The sequence below is a fragment of the Macrobrachium rosenbergii genome, chromosome 15 (assembly GCF_040412425.1).
Source record: "Macrobrachium rosenbergii isolate ZJJX-2024 chromosome 15, ASM4041242v1, whole genome shotgun sequence".
In the NCBI taxonomy this organism is placed as follows: domain Eukaryota; kingdom Metazoa; phylum Arthropoda; class Malacostraca; order Decapoda; family Palaemonidae; genus Macrobrachium; species Macrobrachium rosenbergii.
This window is the reverse complement of record NC_089755.1, coordinates 44,890,121-44,912,620: the sequence shown is the minus strand read 5'-3', so window position 1 is coordinate 44,912,620 and position 22,500 is coordinate 44,890,121. Positions and strand designations below refer to the sequence as shown.

General features: G+C 37.1%; 1 protein-coding gene across 1 annotated transcript in view; it reads left to right on the top strand.

Moving 5' to 3' along the window:
- bdg (bedraggled) overlaps positions 1-22,500 on the top strand; it is a 165,417-nt gene that overhangs the window by 114,978 nt on the left and 27,939 nt on the right. Inside the window, exons 2-4 of the mRNA XM_067117526.1 lie at positions 18,573-19,486; positions 19,925-20,077; positions 20,745-20,875. Coding sequence (XP_066973627.1) covers positions 18,573-19,486; positions 19,925-20,077; positions 20,745-20,875 — 1,198 coding nt within the window. The remainder of the gene's footprint in view (positions 1-18,572; positions 19,487-19,924; positions 20,078-20,744; positions 20,876-22,500) is intronic.

Below are 22,500 nucleotides of genomic sequence, written 5' to 3'. Positions count from 1 at the left end.
GTTATTCAACTTATCACCCTTCGCAATCATTTTATGGATCAACGGAAAACATACTCGTTATTATTATTTTTTCGGTATTTGCTAAAATCAAGGGACTTGAAGACCCGGATGCAATCAGTTCCGTGGTAGTTATGTAGGAAAAAATAGCATGTTAGACAAGGTAACATATGTGTTATGATTACCGGTATGTTCTTGCGATGTAAGTGCGTCTCTCTCTCTCTCTCTCTCTCTCTCTCTCTCTACTCTCTCTCTGTATAATACGTATATATATATATATATATATATATATATATATATATATATATATATATATATATATATATATAAATATATATATATATATATATATATATAATATATATATATATATATATATACATATATATATATATATATATATAATATATGTATTATATATATTTATATACATATAATATATATATATATATATATATATATATATATATATATATATATATATATATATATATATATATATATATATACATATATATATGTATGTATGTATGTAATGTATGTGCGTTTCAGTTGGCTTTACAGTTTAGTAAGCAATATTGTCACCAGTTAAATGTTCTTTTGCAGTGACACTTGCAATAAACATTAAGCATTTCAATGTACGAAAAGGGTATAAATGTCAAATATGAATGCAAGCTATAAATGTACACTTGTTGACTGTTAAATTTTCCTTGCACGCATTCTGCTAGCTTGGAGGATACGCGTAGTCGTAAGTTCTGAAGTTATATCATTTATGTTTGCTGTTTAGGATGTTTTCTTATATTAAATGAATTTACGTTTTCTTCGTCACCTCCTTCTAAGTACAGGGGAGGTAATGTGTACTCTTATGTGTGGGTTAGCGGGGTATCTCAAGAACGGGGCAGCAGAATGCGATGAAATTAAGCATTGGTATATATTAGGGGACGTTCCCATGGTGAGTAAATTTTGGGAGAAATCGGTTCGGAGTGGACAATTTATTTCCGTGGAAATCATCTGTCAAAAGCGCTTGGCGACTCCAACCTAGCCAAGTCTGAGCAGTCTTCCTCCTTAACCTCCTGCCCCGGCTCGCCCCCTTCCCCTCAAAAAAAAAGGGAGAGTCCTTCATCTACAGTAGAATTGAATCTCTCCCTAAACTTCTTGCAAACCAGCAAACAAACAAACAGCGTGTAATTCAAATGCAGCCTTTTTTTCCCGCAAACAAACAAACAATGTGTGATTCAAATGCAGTCTTTTTCCAGCAAACAAACAAACAAACAATGTGTGATTCAAATGCGGCCTTTTTTTCCGAAATCAAACAAAGTGTGTGATTCAAATGCATCCCTTTTCCCAGCAAACAAACAGTGTGCGATTCAAATGCAGCTTTTTTCCCCGCAAACAAACAAAGTGTGTGTGATTCAAATGCAGCATTTTTTTCCACCAAAGAAGCAAACATAGTATGATTCAAATGCATCCCTTTTCCCCCCAAACAAACAAAAAGTGAGTGATTCAAATGCAGCCTTTTTTTTTTCCAGCAAACAAATAGTGAGTGATTCAAATGCAGCTTTTTTTTTTCCCACCAAACAAACAAGAAGTGTGTGATTCAAAAGCTGTCTTTTTTTCCCCACCAAACAAACAAAAAGTGTGTGATTCAAACGCTGCCTTTTTTTTTCCACCAAACAAATACCAGTGTGTGATTCAAATGCAGCATTTTTTTCCCACCAAACAAACAAAAAGTGTGTTATTCAAATGCAGCCTTTTTTTTCCACCAAACAAACAAAAAGTGTGTGATTTAAATGCAGCCTTTTTTTTCCAAACAAACAAACAAACAAACAGTGTGAGATTTAACTTCAGCCATTTTTTTCCTTTGAAAGTCTTATATAAAACGTCACGCCCGAGAATCTCTCTGCATTTTATTCTCGCATCAAAAGCTCAGTGATTCGTGATGCTCGCTACAATCCAGCGGTGACAGATGGCGCCGTTCCATAAGGACAGAGAAAGTCGAACGGTTTTGTGTTGGCGAAAATAACTGTCATCTATTTTTTCCTGTTTTTCAAATGTAAAGTCCCGCTGTATTTAGGCTGTTGATCGGTCTGAGTGAAAATGCAAACTCATCTCTTCATGAAAAAGTGTTAAGTTTCTTATTGTTTAGTTTTTATAGGCTGACTGAATATTTTTGATTCGGAAATTATGATGTTTGCTTAATAAATTTTGGCTGTTTATGCTAAAACTGAAGATGAGTCAATCAACCAAAATTTATGGTGGCCGCATGAAGGCAGAATAAAATTTTTTTCTTTATTTTTCATCCTCGCCACCTATTAGGTAACAAATTAACTGAGCAACCTAACCGTAGATATTATTATTATTTTTATTATTATTATTATTATTATGGCCTATGTCAGTCATCCTCTTTGACTAGGTGGTTTTTATAGTGCGGGGTTCCGGTTTACATCCTGCCTTATTATTATTATTATTATTATTATTATTATTATTATTATTATTATTATTATTATTATTGATCAGATAACAAAAGAATCTGTCTTCGTTTCTCGTGTTAATTGATCCCCTCAGGACAGATCGTACATTAAATTAAATTTGAGAGAGAGAGAGAGAGAGAGAGAGAGAGAGAGAGAGAGAGAGAGAGAGAACATTGAAAGTATGGCGATAGCGACAAAATCATAATGAAGTAAGAGTTAAGAGTAGAGGAATGAGAAATCAAATAAGGCGAAAGAATGGTAGATTAAAATGTATCAGGAATTTCTGAGAATTCTCACAGTCAAATACTCTGGCCTTAGTTGACGCTGTATTTATTTTATTTATGTCCATTTATCTGCGTCTGATCGCGAAGTAAAAGGTTATTACAGCTACGAAGCTGAATTGCAAACGTTAGCGCGATATGGTGAGATATATAAACTTGATTTAGAATTTTTAGAAGATCCGAAATTTTAAGAATTCAGCAGACTTTTGAATTGACTAGTGACTTTTTATCTGTGTTAAAGGAGAGTAAAAAAAAAAGTTACAGTTTTCTTCAAGTAATATAGTTATGTGCAACAGTATATTGTGGTGCAGAAGGTTCTCATATTGTAGCAGTGTCTTGGAAATAGGCCATTGTAGAACGATAGTATATCGAAATTAGTATAATTTGTATGTGATTGCGAATTGCATTCAGATTCGATTCCGGTACGTCAGCTTTTAACGTTTAGATGTATATACCAAAGACTATTTGATCTTGGTGTTTCTTTATTAGATTTGATGTAACTCTACAGATTCAGTATCTGTTTTCCTGCTTGATTCTACTGCACCAAAATTATTATACCCATTTAATGTCGTTTTTTACAGTATTAAGGTACACTCACGCACCTATATATTGCAAATATCAAATACAATATGATGTAAAATTGTTCAGAAATTTTATGCAGTTGTACAGACCAAATATCGGCCCGTCAGATCGACCATATCACCTTTCCATGACTGTGTAAAAGAGCAGACAAAAGAGGCATTACGCTGCACTTATAGCCAGTGTCTGAAATAGCATCTCCCTATTACGAGCGTAAAATTCACACTTCCTTGACTGTAAGTGAAAGAGAAAACTTTGTGGTGTAAGTACGCTTTATTTTGATGGCCTTGCAGTGACGTATTGATTCTCGGTTATCCAAGAAACCGAACAAGGGAGAACCAATACTGCCAGCAAACTAGCTGGACCGGGAGACATTAAATTCCAAGTCCGTGAGTCACTCTCCCCTTCGGGGGAGCCGTTGCAAAGGTATAACCCTGCTGCCATTGTGTCCATGAACCGAGAAGAAGGATTCGATTCCTTCTTTGTGCGTTTTAGGCGCCTATAATCGACGGGGTTTTCCTTTTATTGAGTTTATGAATTATCAGGTTTTGTTTTAGAAGTTATCTCGGGTTGAGTCATTGTCTGGACATTTGACAAAGTTCTTAGATAACTGTTATTTAAAAGCCTTTTTCTCTTTGTTCGGTTAATGAAATATGGTTTATCGATATAAGGAGTTATTTGACTGGATTTTCTACATTTCGGGCCAAATGTCCAATAATGTTTTTATCAGATATTTTGGATATATTGAGTAGAATTGTTCATACGAACTCATTTTTATCTGAAAATGAAGTTATCGGTTTTTATGCTGCTGTATAGAGACCAAAAATACAAACTAAAGAAAGAAAACCAGGTAAAATGAGAATGAAAATGAACGGATTTATCCCATGGATTGAAATTTTAAATTGTAATTTTTAAAAAATTTATTCATTTTAAAGACAATATACGAGTTACCCCATTCCACTAAAGGATATCCTTGAGGCCAGGTTGTTCATCCAGAACACGAGTCTTCCCGAGTTATTAAGCTCCGCTTGTTCTCCATCGAGTTCAGTTATGGACGAGTAGTGGTCGGTCAACTCTGGTTTGCAACTCTCTCTCTCTCTCTCTCTCTCTCTCTCTCTCTCTCTCTCTCTCTCTCTCTCTCTCTCTCTCTCTCATATACACACACACTTTGTGGGTGTGAGAAGGGGGATAAGGTAAAATTATATTTTGAGGGTTCTTCAGTGGTTCGAAACACTCTCTCTCTCTCTCTCTCTCTCTCTCTCTCTCTCTCTCTCTCTCTCTCTCTCTCTCTCTCTCTCTCTCTCTTTATGTGAGTGTGTGTAGAGGGGATAAAGCAAATCTGTGTTTTGAGAACTATTTAATAGTTCAGTTGGTCTTCAGGCGATTTTCTCTCTCTCTCTCTCTCTCTCTCTCTCTCTCTCTCTCTCTCTCTCTCTCTCTCTCTCTCTCTCTCCAAGCAAAATGAAGCTTTCTCCGATACAATGCATATATTCCACCAAATCCTTTAGAAATCAAACGACTCTCAATAAACTGCCTAGAGACCGCTGGGAAATTATCCGCCATCATCGATCACCAACTCGAAATCATTAGATAAAATTTCGTATGTAAATTCTCACTACTTATTGTTATCGTTCCGAATGAGCGCAACTGTTACGGAAAAGACAGTTTGAGGCGAGGAACCAGTTGTGCGTTCGTACGTACGTGTCTTCCTAATGAGATCATAGTTCTTGGGTTATTTGCTCCCTGGGACGTTCAGGGATTTTGGCTGCGGGCGTGGGAATACCGAGAGAGAGAGAGAGAGAGAGAGAGAGAGAGAGAGAGAGAGAGAGAGAGAGAGAGAGAGAGATTTGAGGTGAGTTGGGGGAATGCATTGTTGAGGCCTTACACTTGTGTGTGTGTGTGTGTGTGTGTGTGTGTGAGAGAGAGAGAGAGAGAGAGAGAAAATGAATGATTAAGTGCTATATATTCAAACCTTTGTGACAGAATAGTGAAATGTTATTAGAATTTTTATATTTACATAATTCAGCGTTTATTTAATATGTTAGATTAATATACACGCACACACACACACACACACACACACACACACACACACATATATATATATATATATATATATATATATATATATATATATATATATATATATATATATATATATATATAACATAAAATGTATATATTTACATACTGTGTACATGTTCCTATAGTCCCGTGGTCAAGGCCATCACTTAAGTAAAGAATTATGTATATGACTGTTAGGCGAATGTGGTGGCTTGCAACCAGGTAAAGACCATAAGACTATTTTAGCACCCTTTGGAATCTACTCAGTAGAAAAGGGAGATAAAGGAGTAGTTGCTTCGAGGCTGATGTTATGGAAGTATGATGCACAGGGGGTTCGTCCACGGTTCAACAGGCAAGTTTTGAATGTGGTAGTTATCATTTCCCCCTCCTTATGAGTGTAAAAAATAATGAGTTGGTTAATTATATATACAGTATATATATATATATATATACATATATATCTAATATATATATACACATACAGTAATATATATATATATATATATATATATATATATATATATATATATATATATATATATATATATATATATATATATATATATATATAAATGCCTACTTATCTCTTGGTTTAGCTTCGTCAGGCGACTCTTAATTCTTCAGCATGTTCATGCCAGGCTAACGGAACCGCACGAGATCTTCGTAGTTAATTGATGATTTCAATCTCCTATTGACTCGACCTTTACAAATGTCAGGGACAGGGAGGCAGAGGAATACGCACCTTAGCACGGAGGCATCTTCAGTAGTTATGTTTATAACCTGAGGACTTTTGATGCGTATGCATACGCACGCAAATTATTATACGCTTCCAGAAATACAAATATTTATGGGTTTGAGACTGGGCATACCGAAAAGGGATTAGTGTTCAGAGAAATTTCTTTTGCTGACCAAAGGTTGTTATACTGTAGAGGTTTGGTGGCTAGCAAAACAAAGAAGAGAGAGAGAGAGAGAGAGAGAGAGAGAGAGAGAGAGAGAGAGAGAGAGAGAGAGAGAGAGAGACCTGAACACATTTCAAACGTTTATTTTCGATGTCTTTTGTTGGTCCCTCCATATGCATGGCTTATCTTCCGAAAAATCACCTTGATAATATTTAATCGATATTTGTTAACTAAAGCCGGCTTATTTTTATTTATCTTTTTAATTTTTATTTAATTTTTTTTTTTTTGTAAGCGTACCAGTTTGCTTGTTTTAGCCCTTGACTCGGGCTGATCGTCCACCTGCAGAAGGATAGCAGTTATTTGTTATATTAAATACAGCAGATTCCGTTCAGTTTTGGTTTTTTCCTTTAAATTGTGAAACACCCTCTTACTCTGTCCTCGACAATATTTGGTGTTTAAATTCAGGTAGAAAAAAAAATCATCCCCTGCCGACCACCATTCAGACTGGTTAGATATTCGTTGATATTTTTAATATGAATTTCAAAATCTCTCGCGACTCTGTTCATTTGAAGTCCGATCTGCCAAGGAATTAAAGCAATTGAATGTGATCTGTAATCTTTGAGAAGAGTCTTTGTTAATTGGTGTTTAAATCATCGAGTAAACATTCCAAGAGAGTTTTATTCGTGCCAGACCGCAGTTATTTCCTCTCCGGGGGAATGAGGAATGCCGACGACGGAACCCTATAGTCACGCACAGGCCCCATAGAGCGGACTTTGCTACGTGATGGCAACGTTTTCCTTAACTTCAGATGATAATGTACTGTATAGCTTCATATAGCAGCGTAATCCTTAACATTAGATGAAAATGTGGATCTTTCTTAGACAGTGACCCCCAAGGGTTTTCGGGGGTCGTTATCTACGACAAATATTTCTTGGGGGTCATTTTTTTATGATATTTATAGCCTTTTGTTTATGTTTTTACGGTAATCCCCAACGGGCTTGTACGAAACACGATGCAAAGGTGGATACATACCGGGTTAAAACCCATGGGGGTCACTACTTAGGAAAGATCCGAAATAAGTAATATATAGCTTCATATGGTAAAATAATCCGTAGCTTCAGCATACTTAACTTCATACAGCAAAGTGATCCTTAACTTCACATGGTAAAAGGGCCCATAACTTCCAATGGCGGAACGATTCTTAATTTCCTCTACAAGAACGCCGAGGATTCATTCGCGCATCGGCTGAAAGGGACTTGAGTGCCGACGCTTTCGATGGCAAAGTGATCCTTAACTTTCAAATGACAAAACGACCATTAACATCAGAGGGCAAAAGGAGCCTGCTTCCCTCTTCCCTCCCCCCCCCTCCCCCCCCTCAAAAACCTTAAGGATTCTGTTACGTGTTTTGGATTGAAGTATGTGGGAAGATGACTCGAGTCCTGTGGACGGTGGAATTTCCTGTACTGACCGTGGAAGAAGAACAAGAAGAGCACCCTATAGAGAAGTATTGGTTACTTCGTCATTTAATGGTTAGGATGTGGCCTTTATCAATGTTGCAGTGAATTTCAAGGTTGAATTTAAGGGTTTCATGGTTTTGAGATATTTTTATCGTCCCGTTGTCATTATTATTATTATTATTATTATTATTATTATTATTATTATTATTATTATTATTATTATTATTTTGGATTTTAGTTTCTGTTTTTAAATTGGTGCTGTTTGTTTTATCACCGTTAAAGATTTTGCTTTTTATATGTTTTTGATCTCTCTCTCTCTCTCTCTCTCTCTCTCTCTCTCTCTCTCTCTCTCTCTCTCTCTCTCTCTCTCTCTTGTTTGCATGTCTTCCCACCCACGCGTCTCTCTTTTCTCTCTCTCTCTTTCTCGCTCTCCCCCTCTCTGTTTGTATGTCTTCTTCCTAGCCATGCCTCTCTCTCTCTCTCTCTCTCTCTCTCTCTCTCTCTCTCTCTCTCTCTCTCTCTCTCTCTCTCGTTTGCATGTCATCTTCCCACCCACGCCTCTCTCTCTCTCTCTCTCTGTCTCTTTCGCTCTTTCTCGCTCTCCCCCTCTCTTGTTTGTGTCTTCTTCCTACCAGTGCCTTCCTCTCTCTCTCTCTCTCTCTCTCTCTCTCCTCTCTCTCTCTCTCTCTCTCTGTCATGTTTGCATGTCAAACTACTTTAATAATAATAATAATAACAACCTTCCCACCCACGCTTCTCTCTCTCTCTCTCTCTCTCTCTCTCTCTCTCTCTCTCTCTCTCTCTCTCTCTCTCTCTCTCTCTCTCTCTCTCTCGTTTGCATGTCAGACTACTTTAATAATAATAATAATAATAATAATAATAATAATCCACCCACCCACGCCTCTCTCTCTCTCTCTCTCTTGTTTGTCTTCTTCCTACCCGCGCCTGCCTCTCTCTCTCTCTCTCTCTCTCTCTCTCTCTCTCTCTCTCTCTCTCTCTCTCTCTCTCTCAGATCGTGCCGTGCGTAGAGTTATGCACCGTACACCAATCCATTATCGGAAAAATGTAGTATGCTGACCCCATCTGTGCCTAGTCGTAGGTTGCTTTCAATTACTAGGTCATTCACCTTCAGTATCGGATGGGGTTGTTTCAACATTCTTGTTCATTTGCATATTTTTTTTTATCCCAGATCTTCAATAGATTGGTCGGGCCTGTCTTTACCTGTTGTAAGGCAGCGATGTTTTGGGTGAGGTTAGAAATTACATTGTGTCGAAGATGGAGTCTTTAATTCGTTCGCATGTACGCTTTTGCAGACATTTATATCTGGTATTTACTGTTGCATAAAAAAAGAAGGAATACCTATAATATTATATATATATATATATATATATATATATATATATATATATATATATATATATATATATATATATACATATACATACATATACATATATATATATATATATATATATATATATATATATATATATATATATATATATATGTGTGTGTGTGTGTGTGTGTGTGTGCGCGCGTGTGTGTGTGCGTGCGTGTGTGTGTGTGTGTGTATTTATACACACCTTTGAAATAATTTCGGGTGTAAGTTTTTTTACATATAGGGGTGTGCATGTGTGTATGTATTTATGTATGTACTTTATATTTTATGTATGCATTCACGTATGCATGTATGCACGTAGTGAAACATACACAAGTTTCTCCATGTTTCATGTCCTTGAAGCTCGCAAATGCGTTCATCCTTCCCGTTCCCCGTTCCCGTTCGCTTGAACGTAGGTAGGAACCCTTGCCTCCGTTATTCCCGACCTTGCCCCTGTATCGACCTCTTGGGCGCGGCCCCTCCCCCCATCGCTGCTTAAAAAAAAACAAAGCGTCGCGTGATGCGCTGATGGGCGGCTTCAGGAACCATGGCGGAGGTGACATACGGGCGGCGGGGGCGTTTGAAAAACCTCCCTTCTGATGGTGTACCTAGGGGACGTGGATGAGCCGTTTAGGAATCATCCCCCCTTAGAGGGGTTCCTATGGGGACGTGGATGAGCCGTTCAGGAAGCTTTCGCCTTAGAGGGGTGTCCTTACGGGGGCATGGATGAGCCGTGCAGGAATTTAGGAATCATTCCCCTGGAAGGGGTTCCTATGGGGACGTGGATGAGCCGTTTAGGAATCTTTCGCCTTAAAGGGGTTCTTATGGGGTCTTGGATGAGCCGTTTAGGAATCATTTACGGGCGTCCTATTGTCGGGGCCGCTATGGAATACATCTGTCAGTCACAGGCTTAAGGGCGTTCGGGATCTTTCCTCGTCACGTGACTAAAAGTGATACCCTAATGAAGTGGGTATCCTTTAGGCTGAGACGTTAGAGAACCCGTTAGCCTGAGACAGTATCCTACAGGCGGAAATCGTCCCCATAACAGTATTCGAAGTGTAGGGATGTTAAAGAACCCATCCACCTAAACGGGTATCCTATGGGGTATCCCGTAGCCCGGGCCTTAAATGAATCCTCCCTCCTGAGGGGATACTGTATGGGCGAGGACTTTATAGGGACGTAGTGGAGTTAATAAGTGGAATGCTTCCATGCACGTATGGCCCAAAGGGCAACGGGTTCAGGCTCATTATTGTAGGGTTTTTTGGGGGGTTGGGGGGGGGGTGGGCGATAGGGGAGGAGGGATTATGTGTAAGCGTTGTTTAAGCTCAGAGTTACCTTCTCTCTCTCTCTCTCTCTCTCTCTCTCTCTCTCTCTCTGTGATGAATGCACACGCGAGCGTAACTTTCCTCTATCTGCATGATTTAAGTTCATTTCAAGGGCTAGGAATACATCATACATCGGGCATGCTACTCAGCACGAATATATATGGGGCCATTCTTTTACGCAGCCGTAAGTTTTAGTGTTTATGAACAAGTGATTTCGTTTCTGAATTTTTAAGGACACAGATTTCGGTTTTGTCATTTATATGTATATATATATATATATATATATATATATATATATATATATATATATATATATATATATATATATATATATATATATGTATATATATATATATACATATATACTGTATATATTATATATACACACACATATATATATATATATATATATATATATATATATATATATATATATATATATTATGTGTGTGTGTGTGTGTGTTTAATATGTGCTTGTGCATAAATACAGTTTTACATTCTTAAAGTCACACTTGTCGGCTAGTATCGTCACACTATGGAAGGCATTTGAACATCTCCAGTCTAGAGCCGGTAAAAGCGTGAAGCAACAAACGCTGGCATGTCATCCTTGCGTGTCAGTAAGGCTATAGCCGGGCCAAATGTTGTGTAAATTTGGAAGAAAAAAAAAAAAAGAAAAGTTTTTGCGTAACTTTGGAGTATGATGTCATTGTTGGTAGGCTGGAGTGAAAGTATTCCGGGAGAGAATCTTAGCCTGGAAAGGGACCTTTTGGTGCCGGAAGTGGTGTTGAGTAGACAATGGCATAGAATTAATATGGTGTCACGTGACCGTGTTCTGAGGCAGCTTTTCGGATTTTACAGCCAAAAATTTTTACCGAGTAACATTAATTTAGTTTCAAAATTAGAATGGAAAGCTGTGAACGAGTTAAATCATATTAATATCAGACCGACAGTGTTACATTAAATAAACCATATTAGTGGCTAAAAAATAATATTTAGAAGTCGAAATCTTTGCACTAAGGCGGCTGTGTTTTGGGGAACGCGAAAGTCGTGTGCCCTTGTTATAACAGTCTAGCACAAACGAGGAGGGAAGGTTTCAATTTTTCCGACCAGTTTTGGTAAACAAAGTCTGGCGACAAGAAGCTCAGAGATATCACAGAAAAAGTGCTCATGTGCCGTCGTGGTTTTGTTTGTGCAGTGATAAGGTTGTTACTGATGAGGCCCTGTGAGTTCTGTGTCCTCCTCAAAGCATATCTCTCTCTCTCTCTCTCTCTCTCTCTCTCTCTCTCTCTCTCTCTCACAGAAGCAGGAGGCGGATTATTTTTTATGTACTGAAAAAAATACCCATTGAAAAAAATACATATTGAAAAAAATACGTACTGAAAAAAATACGCATTGAAAAAATACGTACTGAAAAAAATACGCATTGAAAAAAATACGTACTGAAAAAAAATGCGTATTGAAAAAAATACGCCTTAAAAATACGTATCGAAAAAATACGCATTGAAAAAAATACGCACACAAAAGAAATCTTTTCTTGTAGTCAAAACAAGTGACTGATGATTTTCGTTCTTAGAACTCCACACCAAAAAAAAAAAAAAACCTTATCTGGTTGTCGAAACATTGCCTTGCAGAAACCTTGAGATCTACAAGGGTGGATGATTTATCTCGGAAAAAAAACAAAACAAAATCACACAAAAATTGAAGTTTGAAAACAAGATACCTTGTTTGGAAATTACGATGGTATGTGAATTGATTTGAAAAAGTCTTCACGAATTTATTGTATTGCATTTTCGTTTGTAACTTCGAATGTAAATTAGTGTTTCTTTTAATGGTGAAAGTGTTGAAATACTCATACATTCACGTAAGTGTTCGGTTTGAATTCCTTATGGATATATATATGTATACATTTTTAATTTGGTATATATATGTATACAATATATATGCATATATATATGTGCTTATATATAATATGTATATGTATATATATATATATATATATATATATATATATATATATATATATATATATATATATGTGTGTGTGTGTGTGTGTGTGTGTGTGTGTGTGGGTGTGTGTGTCACTTTTGTACGTGATTCATTAATTACACATTACCACAGGTGAAAAATAAGAGACTCGGTGTAGGTCCTGACCGGTTTCGACTTTATTTCCAAGCCATTGACGGAGGATTGATACATAGTATTAGAAGTCACAAATGTATATACTACAGAAACAGTACCGACGAACATACACATATGTATGTATATGTGTGTGTATATGTATGTGTGTGTGTGAATTCTTACATCACCTTTAAACAAACACGTAACCTTCCCATTTCCAACCAATAAATTCGTTCCGACACCTGTATTCAACAGGTAAAAGAAAATCGAAATAAAGGACTGGCCTCCAGAGGAGTTTCTCACATAAGGTCTGCCACTCACCGGGCGTTTTGTCTTAGTCATGTTTCTCATTTTATTTCCAGTCTCTTTGACCTTCTGGTCACTGGAGCAAGACTCGTAATGGCAGCGGGGAAACTTGTAAAAATTTTAATTGGACTTTTGCTTGTTGGACCTTTGTGTCTGTGCCTTTTTTTTCGGAAATTGCATTGTGTACATTTTTTTTTTTTGGGTGGGGGAGGTATCGCTATATAGGTTTTGTATGTTGCTGGAAACTGCTTTGTGTAGGATTTTTTTTTTAATTATAAATTTTATGATGTAGATAGTTTGATAATGCCATGCTTTGGAAGACACATAAGAATCGGAAATGTATGGCTAAAGTTTACTTTTTGTAGACATTTGTTAAATAAGAAAAAAATAATGTAAAAACTTTTTTGAAGGAAACCTCCTCCTGTTTAATAAGGTTACCCCTTCAAAATTTCGAAATTTTATGACGTAGATACTTTGATAATTCCGGGCTTTGAGCCACATAGCAATTGGGAATGTATGGCTCAAGTTTGCTTTTATGTAGCTATCTGTAAAACAAGAAAACAACAGTATAACGAATTTTTTGAAGGAAACACCTTTCTGTTCAATAACGTTAACTCAAAATGTTTAAGAGTTGATTCGTAATTTCCAAAACAATAGAACCTCACCTGCTTTTCCGAATAGCTGAACAACAAAAGTTGATTGGAAGGTGAGACCAGTGACATAACAGCTCAGTTGAGGTTGTAATACATTCACAGTACTTCAATGATTGGCGGAGAAATTTCACGAAGTCCAAACCAATTCCATGTAAATGTTAAGCACTTGTTGAAAAATTCTCATTGGTGGCAAGGTCTCAGAACGAGATTACTGTCGTCATAATGTTTGTATATACAGTATATATATATATATATATATATATATATATATATATATATATATATATATATATATATATATATATATATATATATGTATGTATGTATATATATGTATGTATATGTGTGTGTGTATTTTATATATATATATAATATTTACATGTATATATACATACATATATGTATGTATGTATGTATGTATGTATATATGATATAGAGATATATATATATATATATATATATATATATATATATATATATATATATATATATATATATATATATATATATAAATAAAAGTGCGTGTGTACACACAACAGTCATGGTACGGCACGGTGTCATTTAAAGCCCGTGTGTTTGGCATCCAAAAATAGACACCGCATCGAAGGGAAGATAATGGCACTGAAGCGGAGGCAGAATAGAGGGGAATGGAACTCTTCAGAAATAAGTTTAGGGAAGAAAAAGGCTAAGAAACTTTTGGGTCTGATTGTGGAGTCGTGAGATGTTTGAGTTTGAAAGACGTTTGACATTTATTATTATTATTATTATTATTATTATTATTATTATTATTATTATTATTATTATTATTGAAATTCAAGCCACCAAAAAATATTGTTCATTGGAAAGAAGTAACAGAAGGTTATAGGAAGTATAGAAAGAATTAGATCAGTTACTTGAAAAGAAAAAACAAATTAACAAGTAAATATATATACATGTAAATAAATCATAAAATACAAGGAGAATTGCTTTAGGACAGTAATGCATTACATCTTCGCTTGAAATTTTGAGATTCCAATTGTACAACGTCCTCAGGGAGACTGCCCCACAGTCCTGCGGTGTGAGGAATAAAGGACCTCTGGAACTGAGAAGTTAGACAGCGAGGGACATTTACTGCATATTGGTGTCGCTGTTTGGCCAATCTGGTCGCTCTCAGCAGGAAAAGAGGATCAGGGATCAGTTGTGAATGTAAAAAATCTGCTGAAATACAGCTTTATGAGGGGGATTTGTAATCACTATAACGTAACGTACGCAGTCTTCAATCCAGTTCTGCTCTGTTGATCGGAATTACAAGAGGTATATGCAGAAAATAACACCAAAACACACACACACTTATTTCTTGCAACATTAAGCCGTTGTATTGTCCAGCCAGTTGAACAAGAGTTTTCTCTCCTAAAACCTGTACTCAGAATTAATATCTTTGCTGAGAATTTTTTTTTATTTTAGGTGAAATGATTAAATTTTACCTGTGAGGTTACTCAATTAAGATAAAGAGAAACAAATAATATATATGATAAGAATTCTTTATTAGACAATAATGATTCACACAACAGCACTGTTGAGATACAAAGGACCGCATTTTCCGTTATAAAACCAGAAAAAAGTGAAGAAAATGTCTGTTACCGGATAGTATAATGTTTTGGGCGATATATTAAGGAATACTTGTAGGTCACCAAGTTTTTGAAATTTGGTCTGGGCTTCGGGACGGTACGTAATGTCCCCAGGGTCGAGACATGCGCTCCCGACTCCCCTCTTATATCACCACCGTCCTGTTTAATGGTGTGAGTACGTAATAATAATAATAATAATATATTTTATATATATATATATATATATATATATATATATATATATATATATACATATACATATACATATATACATATATATATATAAAATTAAACCCTTATAAACAAGAGAAAAACGGTCATGAATCAATGAATAATAATAATAATAATCCCTCCCTCAGTAATCTCAGAGGCGCACAGCCTTGCGTGTCGAGCCCCGCTGGAGGGAAGGGTAATCATTTACTTCCAAGATAAAACTATTTAGCCAGCAGGTAACCTAATCTCTGTGGAGGATTCGTATTGGCGCACTGATTAATTGTACGAAAGCTGGAAGGAAAGGAGAGAGAATAATAGTAATAACGAGGAGAAAAAAAAAAAAGAATTGTAGTCAGCCGGTAGAGTTGATAGTAAAAGGAATTATCTCGTATTGATATCGTATAAGAAACAGTAACTAGTGAAAGTAAAAGGAAATTATAATAATGGAGAGAATATACACAAAATATTTAGCTAGGGACTGGAGCAGCGTGTAATTAGTGTAATGATAAACCTGATTAAACGGAAAGAAGAAAGACTAAGGATAACATTAATGAAAAATGGAAAGAAGGAAGACAAAGAATAATATTAATGAAAAATGGTAAATTGGTTAGACATGCGTGACAAATGTTAATTACGTTGATTATAGATGAGGCTTGCTATGGCACGAGGAGTGTTTGTCCACGGGGGTGTTGGGGGGAGGGGAGGGGAAGTTTGATATACTGTGATTTGTTAAGCGATTTAAATTATGTGAATTTATCGACATTTGCCACCTGCATATCTGAAACAAAAAAGGTTATTATGATATAGGTTGATGTATGTATAAGTATTAGATTCATGAATATGCATTTACATGCAAACTCTCTCTCTCTCTCTCTCTCTCTCTCTCTCTCTCTCTCTCTCTCTCTCTCTCTCTCTCTCTCTCTCTCTCTACTGTATATATATACATATATATTTATATATATATATATATATATATATATATATATATATATATATATATATATATATATATATTTATTTATAATTTACATTTACACATTTTACTGTAAGTCTGAGCCTACGAAAGAAGTGTTGTTTGACAATCCAGTAAACGGCAGTTAGTGTGCCATTCCTCGACGTGAAAATAGAAAGTTGGGGAGAATTCGAAGAGCTTGTAAATAGTTCAGCGTTGTTTTAAAAATCTGAGTTACAAATCCAGTTTTATTACATCTCACTCTTCCACCCACATACCACCTCAGACTTTGTGTATACGGATACTCCGTTACTCACTGATGCTTTGTCTAACCTGTCGCTCCCTAAACATTCAAGTCGTTATATTGACGTCCTTGCTCGCTGGCACACACGCACACACACACACACACACACACACACACACATATATATATATATATATATATATACTATATATATATATATATATATATATATATATATATATATATATACTGTATATATATGTATGTATGTATATATATGTGTGTATGTTTGTAGGTACTAAGGATCCCGTATTTGTGGGGTGGGATTAAGAGATAATTTTCTGGCTTGACTAAACTCCATTTGTTATTCTCTCCAGATATTACAAAAGTTATCTCTTCACAAATTGACAACACACGCGTCATCTGTGAAAATTATCATAGTAATATCAGCAACATATATGATGTCATAATAACAGATCAGTTACATACCAGTTTCAATAACAGTCAAAATATTGTCATGATTATCACGTAGATAATTCGACGACAGAAATTGACGAACCACACACACTTCATATAATCGTCCCTTTTTTTGGAGGGGGGGGGAAGTGTCGAATATACATTTTTTCGATTTTTTGAGTTATCTGCATCGACGGTGATTTTGTCATTGACTTCCTGTTTTAGTTATGTGTCACGTGTGTCTTTCTCACCATACATCCTGGATGGTGAGAGAGAGAGAGAGAGAGAGAGAGAGAGAGAGAGAGAGAGAGAGAGAGAGAGACTTGTAACTTTGCTGGAACAAGGAGTCAGTGATAAAATCGCCGTCGATGCAGATAACTAAAGAAATTGAAAAAAAATGCGGATTCGACACTTTTGCCAAAATAAAAAGGGAAGATTATATGAGGCGTTTCATTAGTTAGTTTATGTGGTTGTGTTATCTGCGTAATAAGCATGGCAATATTTGGCTTATCATTGTAATTGGTATGTAACTTATCATTGTAATTGGTATGTAACTTATCATTGTGATTGGTATGTAACTTATCATTGTAATTTGTAACTAATCTGTCATCATGCCATAATATATAATGAGGATATTACTATAATCATCATCTAATGATGCGTGTGTTGTCAATTTATGAAAAGACAACTTTGTAATAAACATATATACCTTACCTGATCACAAAAACCGTATAGGGCAGAAACCCCCAAAATGGCCCGGGCTAAGAGCATCCGCTAATCTCCTTATAGAAGCCCTCGCGTGGCGATGGACGTTTTTGTTAGGGTCTCTGAGACGCTGTTGCTTAGCAACCAGCGACGAGGCTGATGACATGAAGGTCCTCTTTATCTGTCAGCATCTCCCCTATAAGGGGCTAGGGACGGGGTGGGGGGTTGTTGGTTGGTTAGTGTATGGAGAGATCATCTCTGCGGGCTATTGATTGTTGTGTCAAATTGGAAGAGTTGGAGATATATATATATATATATATATATATATATATATATATATATATATATATATATATATTTAAGTTAAAGTTAAAGTCCTCCTGGGCCTCTGTGGAAATCATAGGGCAGGCGCTGATCTCCTTTATATATATATATATATATATATATATATATATATATATATATATATATATATATATATATATGTGTGTGTGTGTGTGTGTGTGTGTGTGTGTGTGTGTGTGTGTGTGTATGTATGTATGTATGTATGTATCGAGTATAATATGATCATATCCTGAATATGAGGAAGAAATGACAGTGTAAATCTGTAATGTTTACTGAAAGAAGGTTATTTACCACTGCCAAGTGTATGGTTTTTTTTAGTGTAAGCACGTGCATATATATTTGTTTTGTATTTATATATAATTATTGATAAATTTACATAGTAATAAAGAAAATTTGGAGTCGAGAAATTTTGTGGATTCCATGGTCAGCTTGATAGAGTGAGTCTCAAAGCAGAGTGGATGTTTGTTTATTAGATGCCCAGCCTATCGAAATATTATCCAGTTCTCCTCTTTCATCCCGCAGATCGAGTGAGTCCAATCAGCCCGTCGAGACAAATGGCGCCAGCAGACGTCATCGCAGACGCCAGAGGCATGCCGTAGGGGGAGGAGGAGGAGGAGGAGGAAGAGGGGAAGGAGACAGGAGAGCGTCATTCGATCCACCTTCAGACTTCCCGCCGATGACTCCGGCGGACACCATGAGTCTGGAGGTGGAGGTGGGCGGGTATTCCCCGGATGCGGCGGCGGCGGCGCCCAGGCGTGGCTCCGAAGTTGACCTCGGGCGTGGCTACGGCCGCCAGCCGCTCTTGGACGTCTACTCCCCCAGCGCCCCTGCCAGCCTGGACAATATCATCCCCAACTCCCCAGACACCTGGGAAACCGCCTCTGTCATCCCCAGGCCGAGCCTGGCCCGTTCCTCCAGCAACCACCAGAGGAGACGGAGTCACTCAACTCCCGTCATCGTGTCCTCGGCGTCTCCCGGGGGGTCCTCCGTGGCGAATACTCCGACGCACACATCGAATGTCCCTCCGTCCAGTTTGAGTGGCTCCCAGGAGGGCAACTCCAGGGAGGAGGCCTCTCCCACCCCTGCGGAAGAGAGGGGACGGTTGCCGCACTCTCCCCCAAGAAGAACCCAAGGAAGGCAGCAGGGCTCCGCTCCGAATGGCGTCGGTTCCGGAGAGACGCCCACGCCCACCCCTTCGAGGAACGTCACGGAAAGACGTCGCCAACGGCGTCGCGGAAATAACTCGTCGAACGACAGCAACAACAACAACAACAGCGTTAGCAGTAACAACAACAATAATAGCAACAACAGGAATTACGCGTCGACGGACGCGACGGCCGGTGCCACGCCTCCGATGAACACCAGGAACAGGAATGGGAACAGAGCTGCCCGCAATAACAATGCAAGACAGAGTCCTCGCAGGTCTGGTCACGGAGGTGGGTACCAGGCAACTGGGACAGGTCCCATTTGATAAACACTAAAGAATGTCTTGTTCTTATTTTAGATTAATGTAGGTTTTTGGAAAACGTCCCATTTAATAGATACTTAAGATTATTTTTCGTGTTTTGTTTTAGGCCTAATTTTTTTGTGAACTCGACCTATTTGATTTGGTTTAAATATTAGCATGGCAGTTTTGGTTGGTCTTTTTTAAAAGGGTCACGACGTATGTGGGTCACAATAAAGAGGTTGGTCTTATGTCACGGACAAAATTTATATCAAAGGTTCAGTAATTTATTATCTCAATCTGTTGCTTCATTCACCCACCTTATTTATGTATGCACGTAATGATTCCCTCATTCTTCACTTTTTAGAGACATTTATCGTTAAATTATTCATTAATCTTTTTGTTTATTTATCTTTGTTCTTCCTCGTAGGATCATCTCCCGGGTTGAGCTTCGATTCGGAGCGCCTTCACGTCCAGGGCGGGTCCTGGACTCACGATTACTCCAGTCTCATGGCGTCCCTAGCAGTCACTGTGACCACCTTCAATATCTCCAGATTCGCCGTCCTTGGTGCTAAGTTTGGATGTAAGAGCCTCTCTCTCTCTCTCTCTCTCTCTCTCTCTCTCTCTCTCTCTCTCTCTCTCTCTCTCTCTCTCTCTCTTTCTTAGAGATAAATGATTTGTTGGTAAAGAAGGCTATTTATTTAGTGCATCAAATCTCTCTCTCTCTCTCTCTCTCTCTCTCTCTCTTTTCTTAGAGATAAATGATTTGTTGGTAAAGAAGGCTATTATTTAGTGCATCAAATCTCTCTCTCTCTCTCTCTCTCTCTCTCTCTCTCTCTCTCTCTATATATATATATATATATATATATATATATATATATATATATATATATATATGTATATATATATATATATATATACATTTGTCATGTGTTGCGCACTGTAAGCTGTGCAAAGAGATTTTGCACTGTTCGTTCGACCCACATTTGCATAGCTTTCTGTATGTTATATTACACCTGTTCCCTTGTGGCCTCATCAACTTAGCTGTCTAGCTCCTCCAACTATTTCTTTATCTAATTTTCACTCTCCTCTAATCCTAGAGTAAATATCTCTTGCCAAGTTTTTGGTTTGAAAATGTAAACTACGTAAGAATAATAATAATAATCTAATAATAGTAATCGTCATCATCATCATCATCATCATCATCATGCCCTTCCTCACGCGCACTTCCTTGCTTCCTCCTCCGTCAGGGCCCTTCGTCGTGCAGTGGGTCGTGATCTCCTTCGTGCTGGGTCTTCCTCTGATGACCTTCCATGTCACTGTCGGCCAATACCTGGGCGCAGGCGTCGTCGACATGTGGAGAATTTCGCCCATATTCCAGGTGAGTGGCAGAGGCGATTTTTGCTTGCACGCTTTGGGATTCTTCTTCCTGATCCCTTTTCAGTATCTTTTTTCTCTCTCTTTTCGACATTTTTGATTGACAAGTGTATCTAACTCCGCCCATCGCCGTAAAAACGGTTAACCAATTTTTTTGCCATTGAGGCATAAAAGGTATGTAGATTCCAAATTTTAAAATGATTTTATATAATACTTATATTTTCATTGCTTCGCTTATTTTGTACGTATCACATACATTACTGATATTGTACGTGACATGATTTTGAAAATAGTATTTAAAATAATTTAGAGGGTTTGTACTCCAAGTCAAAACGCAAATTCAGGTAAGTTCTAAGCTGTGTCTAAGCTTCGGCAGTTATACGAATGTGATTTACCTTAAAATCGATTTATGTACAATTGATTTATTGCAGATTTTATTGTAATATATTAGGGTATAATATGTTAGGAAATAGTGCACTGCAACAAGAGATTACCGAGAGATTAATCAGGCCTTCTTTCAGTCTTCTGGCGGGCGAAAATATCAAAGCAATCCCAAATTACTACAGTTTTCATAATAATGTAATGATTATAAAATAATAGTAACTTTGTTCGGCTTGGAAGAATGACAGTTAGCTTGTTTTCTTGGACATCTCGAAGTTGCAGATAAATTTATCAAGACTTTATTGTTCGTTCTTTTTCATATATTTTATTGTCATTTTATTCTCCGGAAATTAACTATGCTGTTTTCCTGACATTTTTGCCATGTAAATAATAATAATAATAATAATAATAATAATAATAATAATAATATTATTATTATTATTATTATTATTATTATTATTATTATTATTTTTATTATTATCGTCAATTTTTGTTTCTCGTCGGATTTTGATTATGGCCTCAAAAGTCCAAGATCTTAACGAAGGTTCTGTTACTACTACTACTACTACTACTACTACTTCCACAGCATTTTGATTAGCAGCAGACCCATCCCCGGGTCTGCCAATCCCTCAACAGAACCCGATCCGTTATAAATCAGTATTTCATTCAGAACTAATCCGATTTTGGAAGGATTTGACGTGAGTTAGGTGGTTTCTTCTTCTTCTTCTTCTTCTTCTTCTTCCGGTTTTAGATTTGGCGAATCCCTTGCCTTCCTGTCCCTAAGGAGATTAATATAGTTAGTGGTTTGGGTGTTGTTGTGTTGCTCTCTCTCTCTCTCTCTCTCTCTCTCTCTCTCTCTCTCTCTCTCTCTCTCTCTCTGTATTTTCGTCGTTTGTGGTATATACAGACTTTGAAAGTTCATGACAGTCATTTATTTTTAGACGAAAGCTGACAAAGTGGCAAATATAGAGACATGGAGAGATAAAATCTCTCTCTCTCTCTCTCTCTCTCTCTCTCTCTCTCTCTCTCTCTCTCTCTCTCTCTCTCTCTAATATGTAGACGGTGTTAGAACCCCTTACGTACATTAAACGAAAACCAGACAGGAAACAATGGATGGAAACTAGAACTGAAGAAATACAACACATCCCATTGTGGGAACTTCTCCACATACAAGATATGTGACACGTGGAATAAACTGCCACCAGAAGTTGTAAATAGCAACGGTTTGGAAGAGTTCAAAAGAGAGCT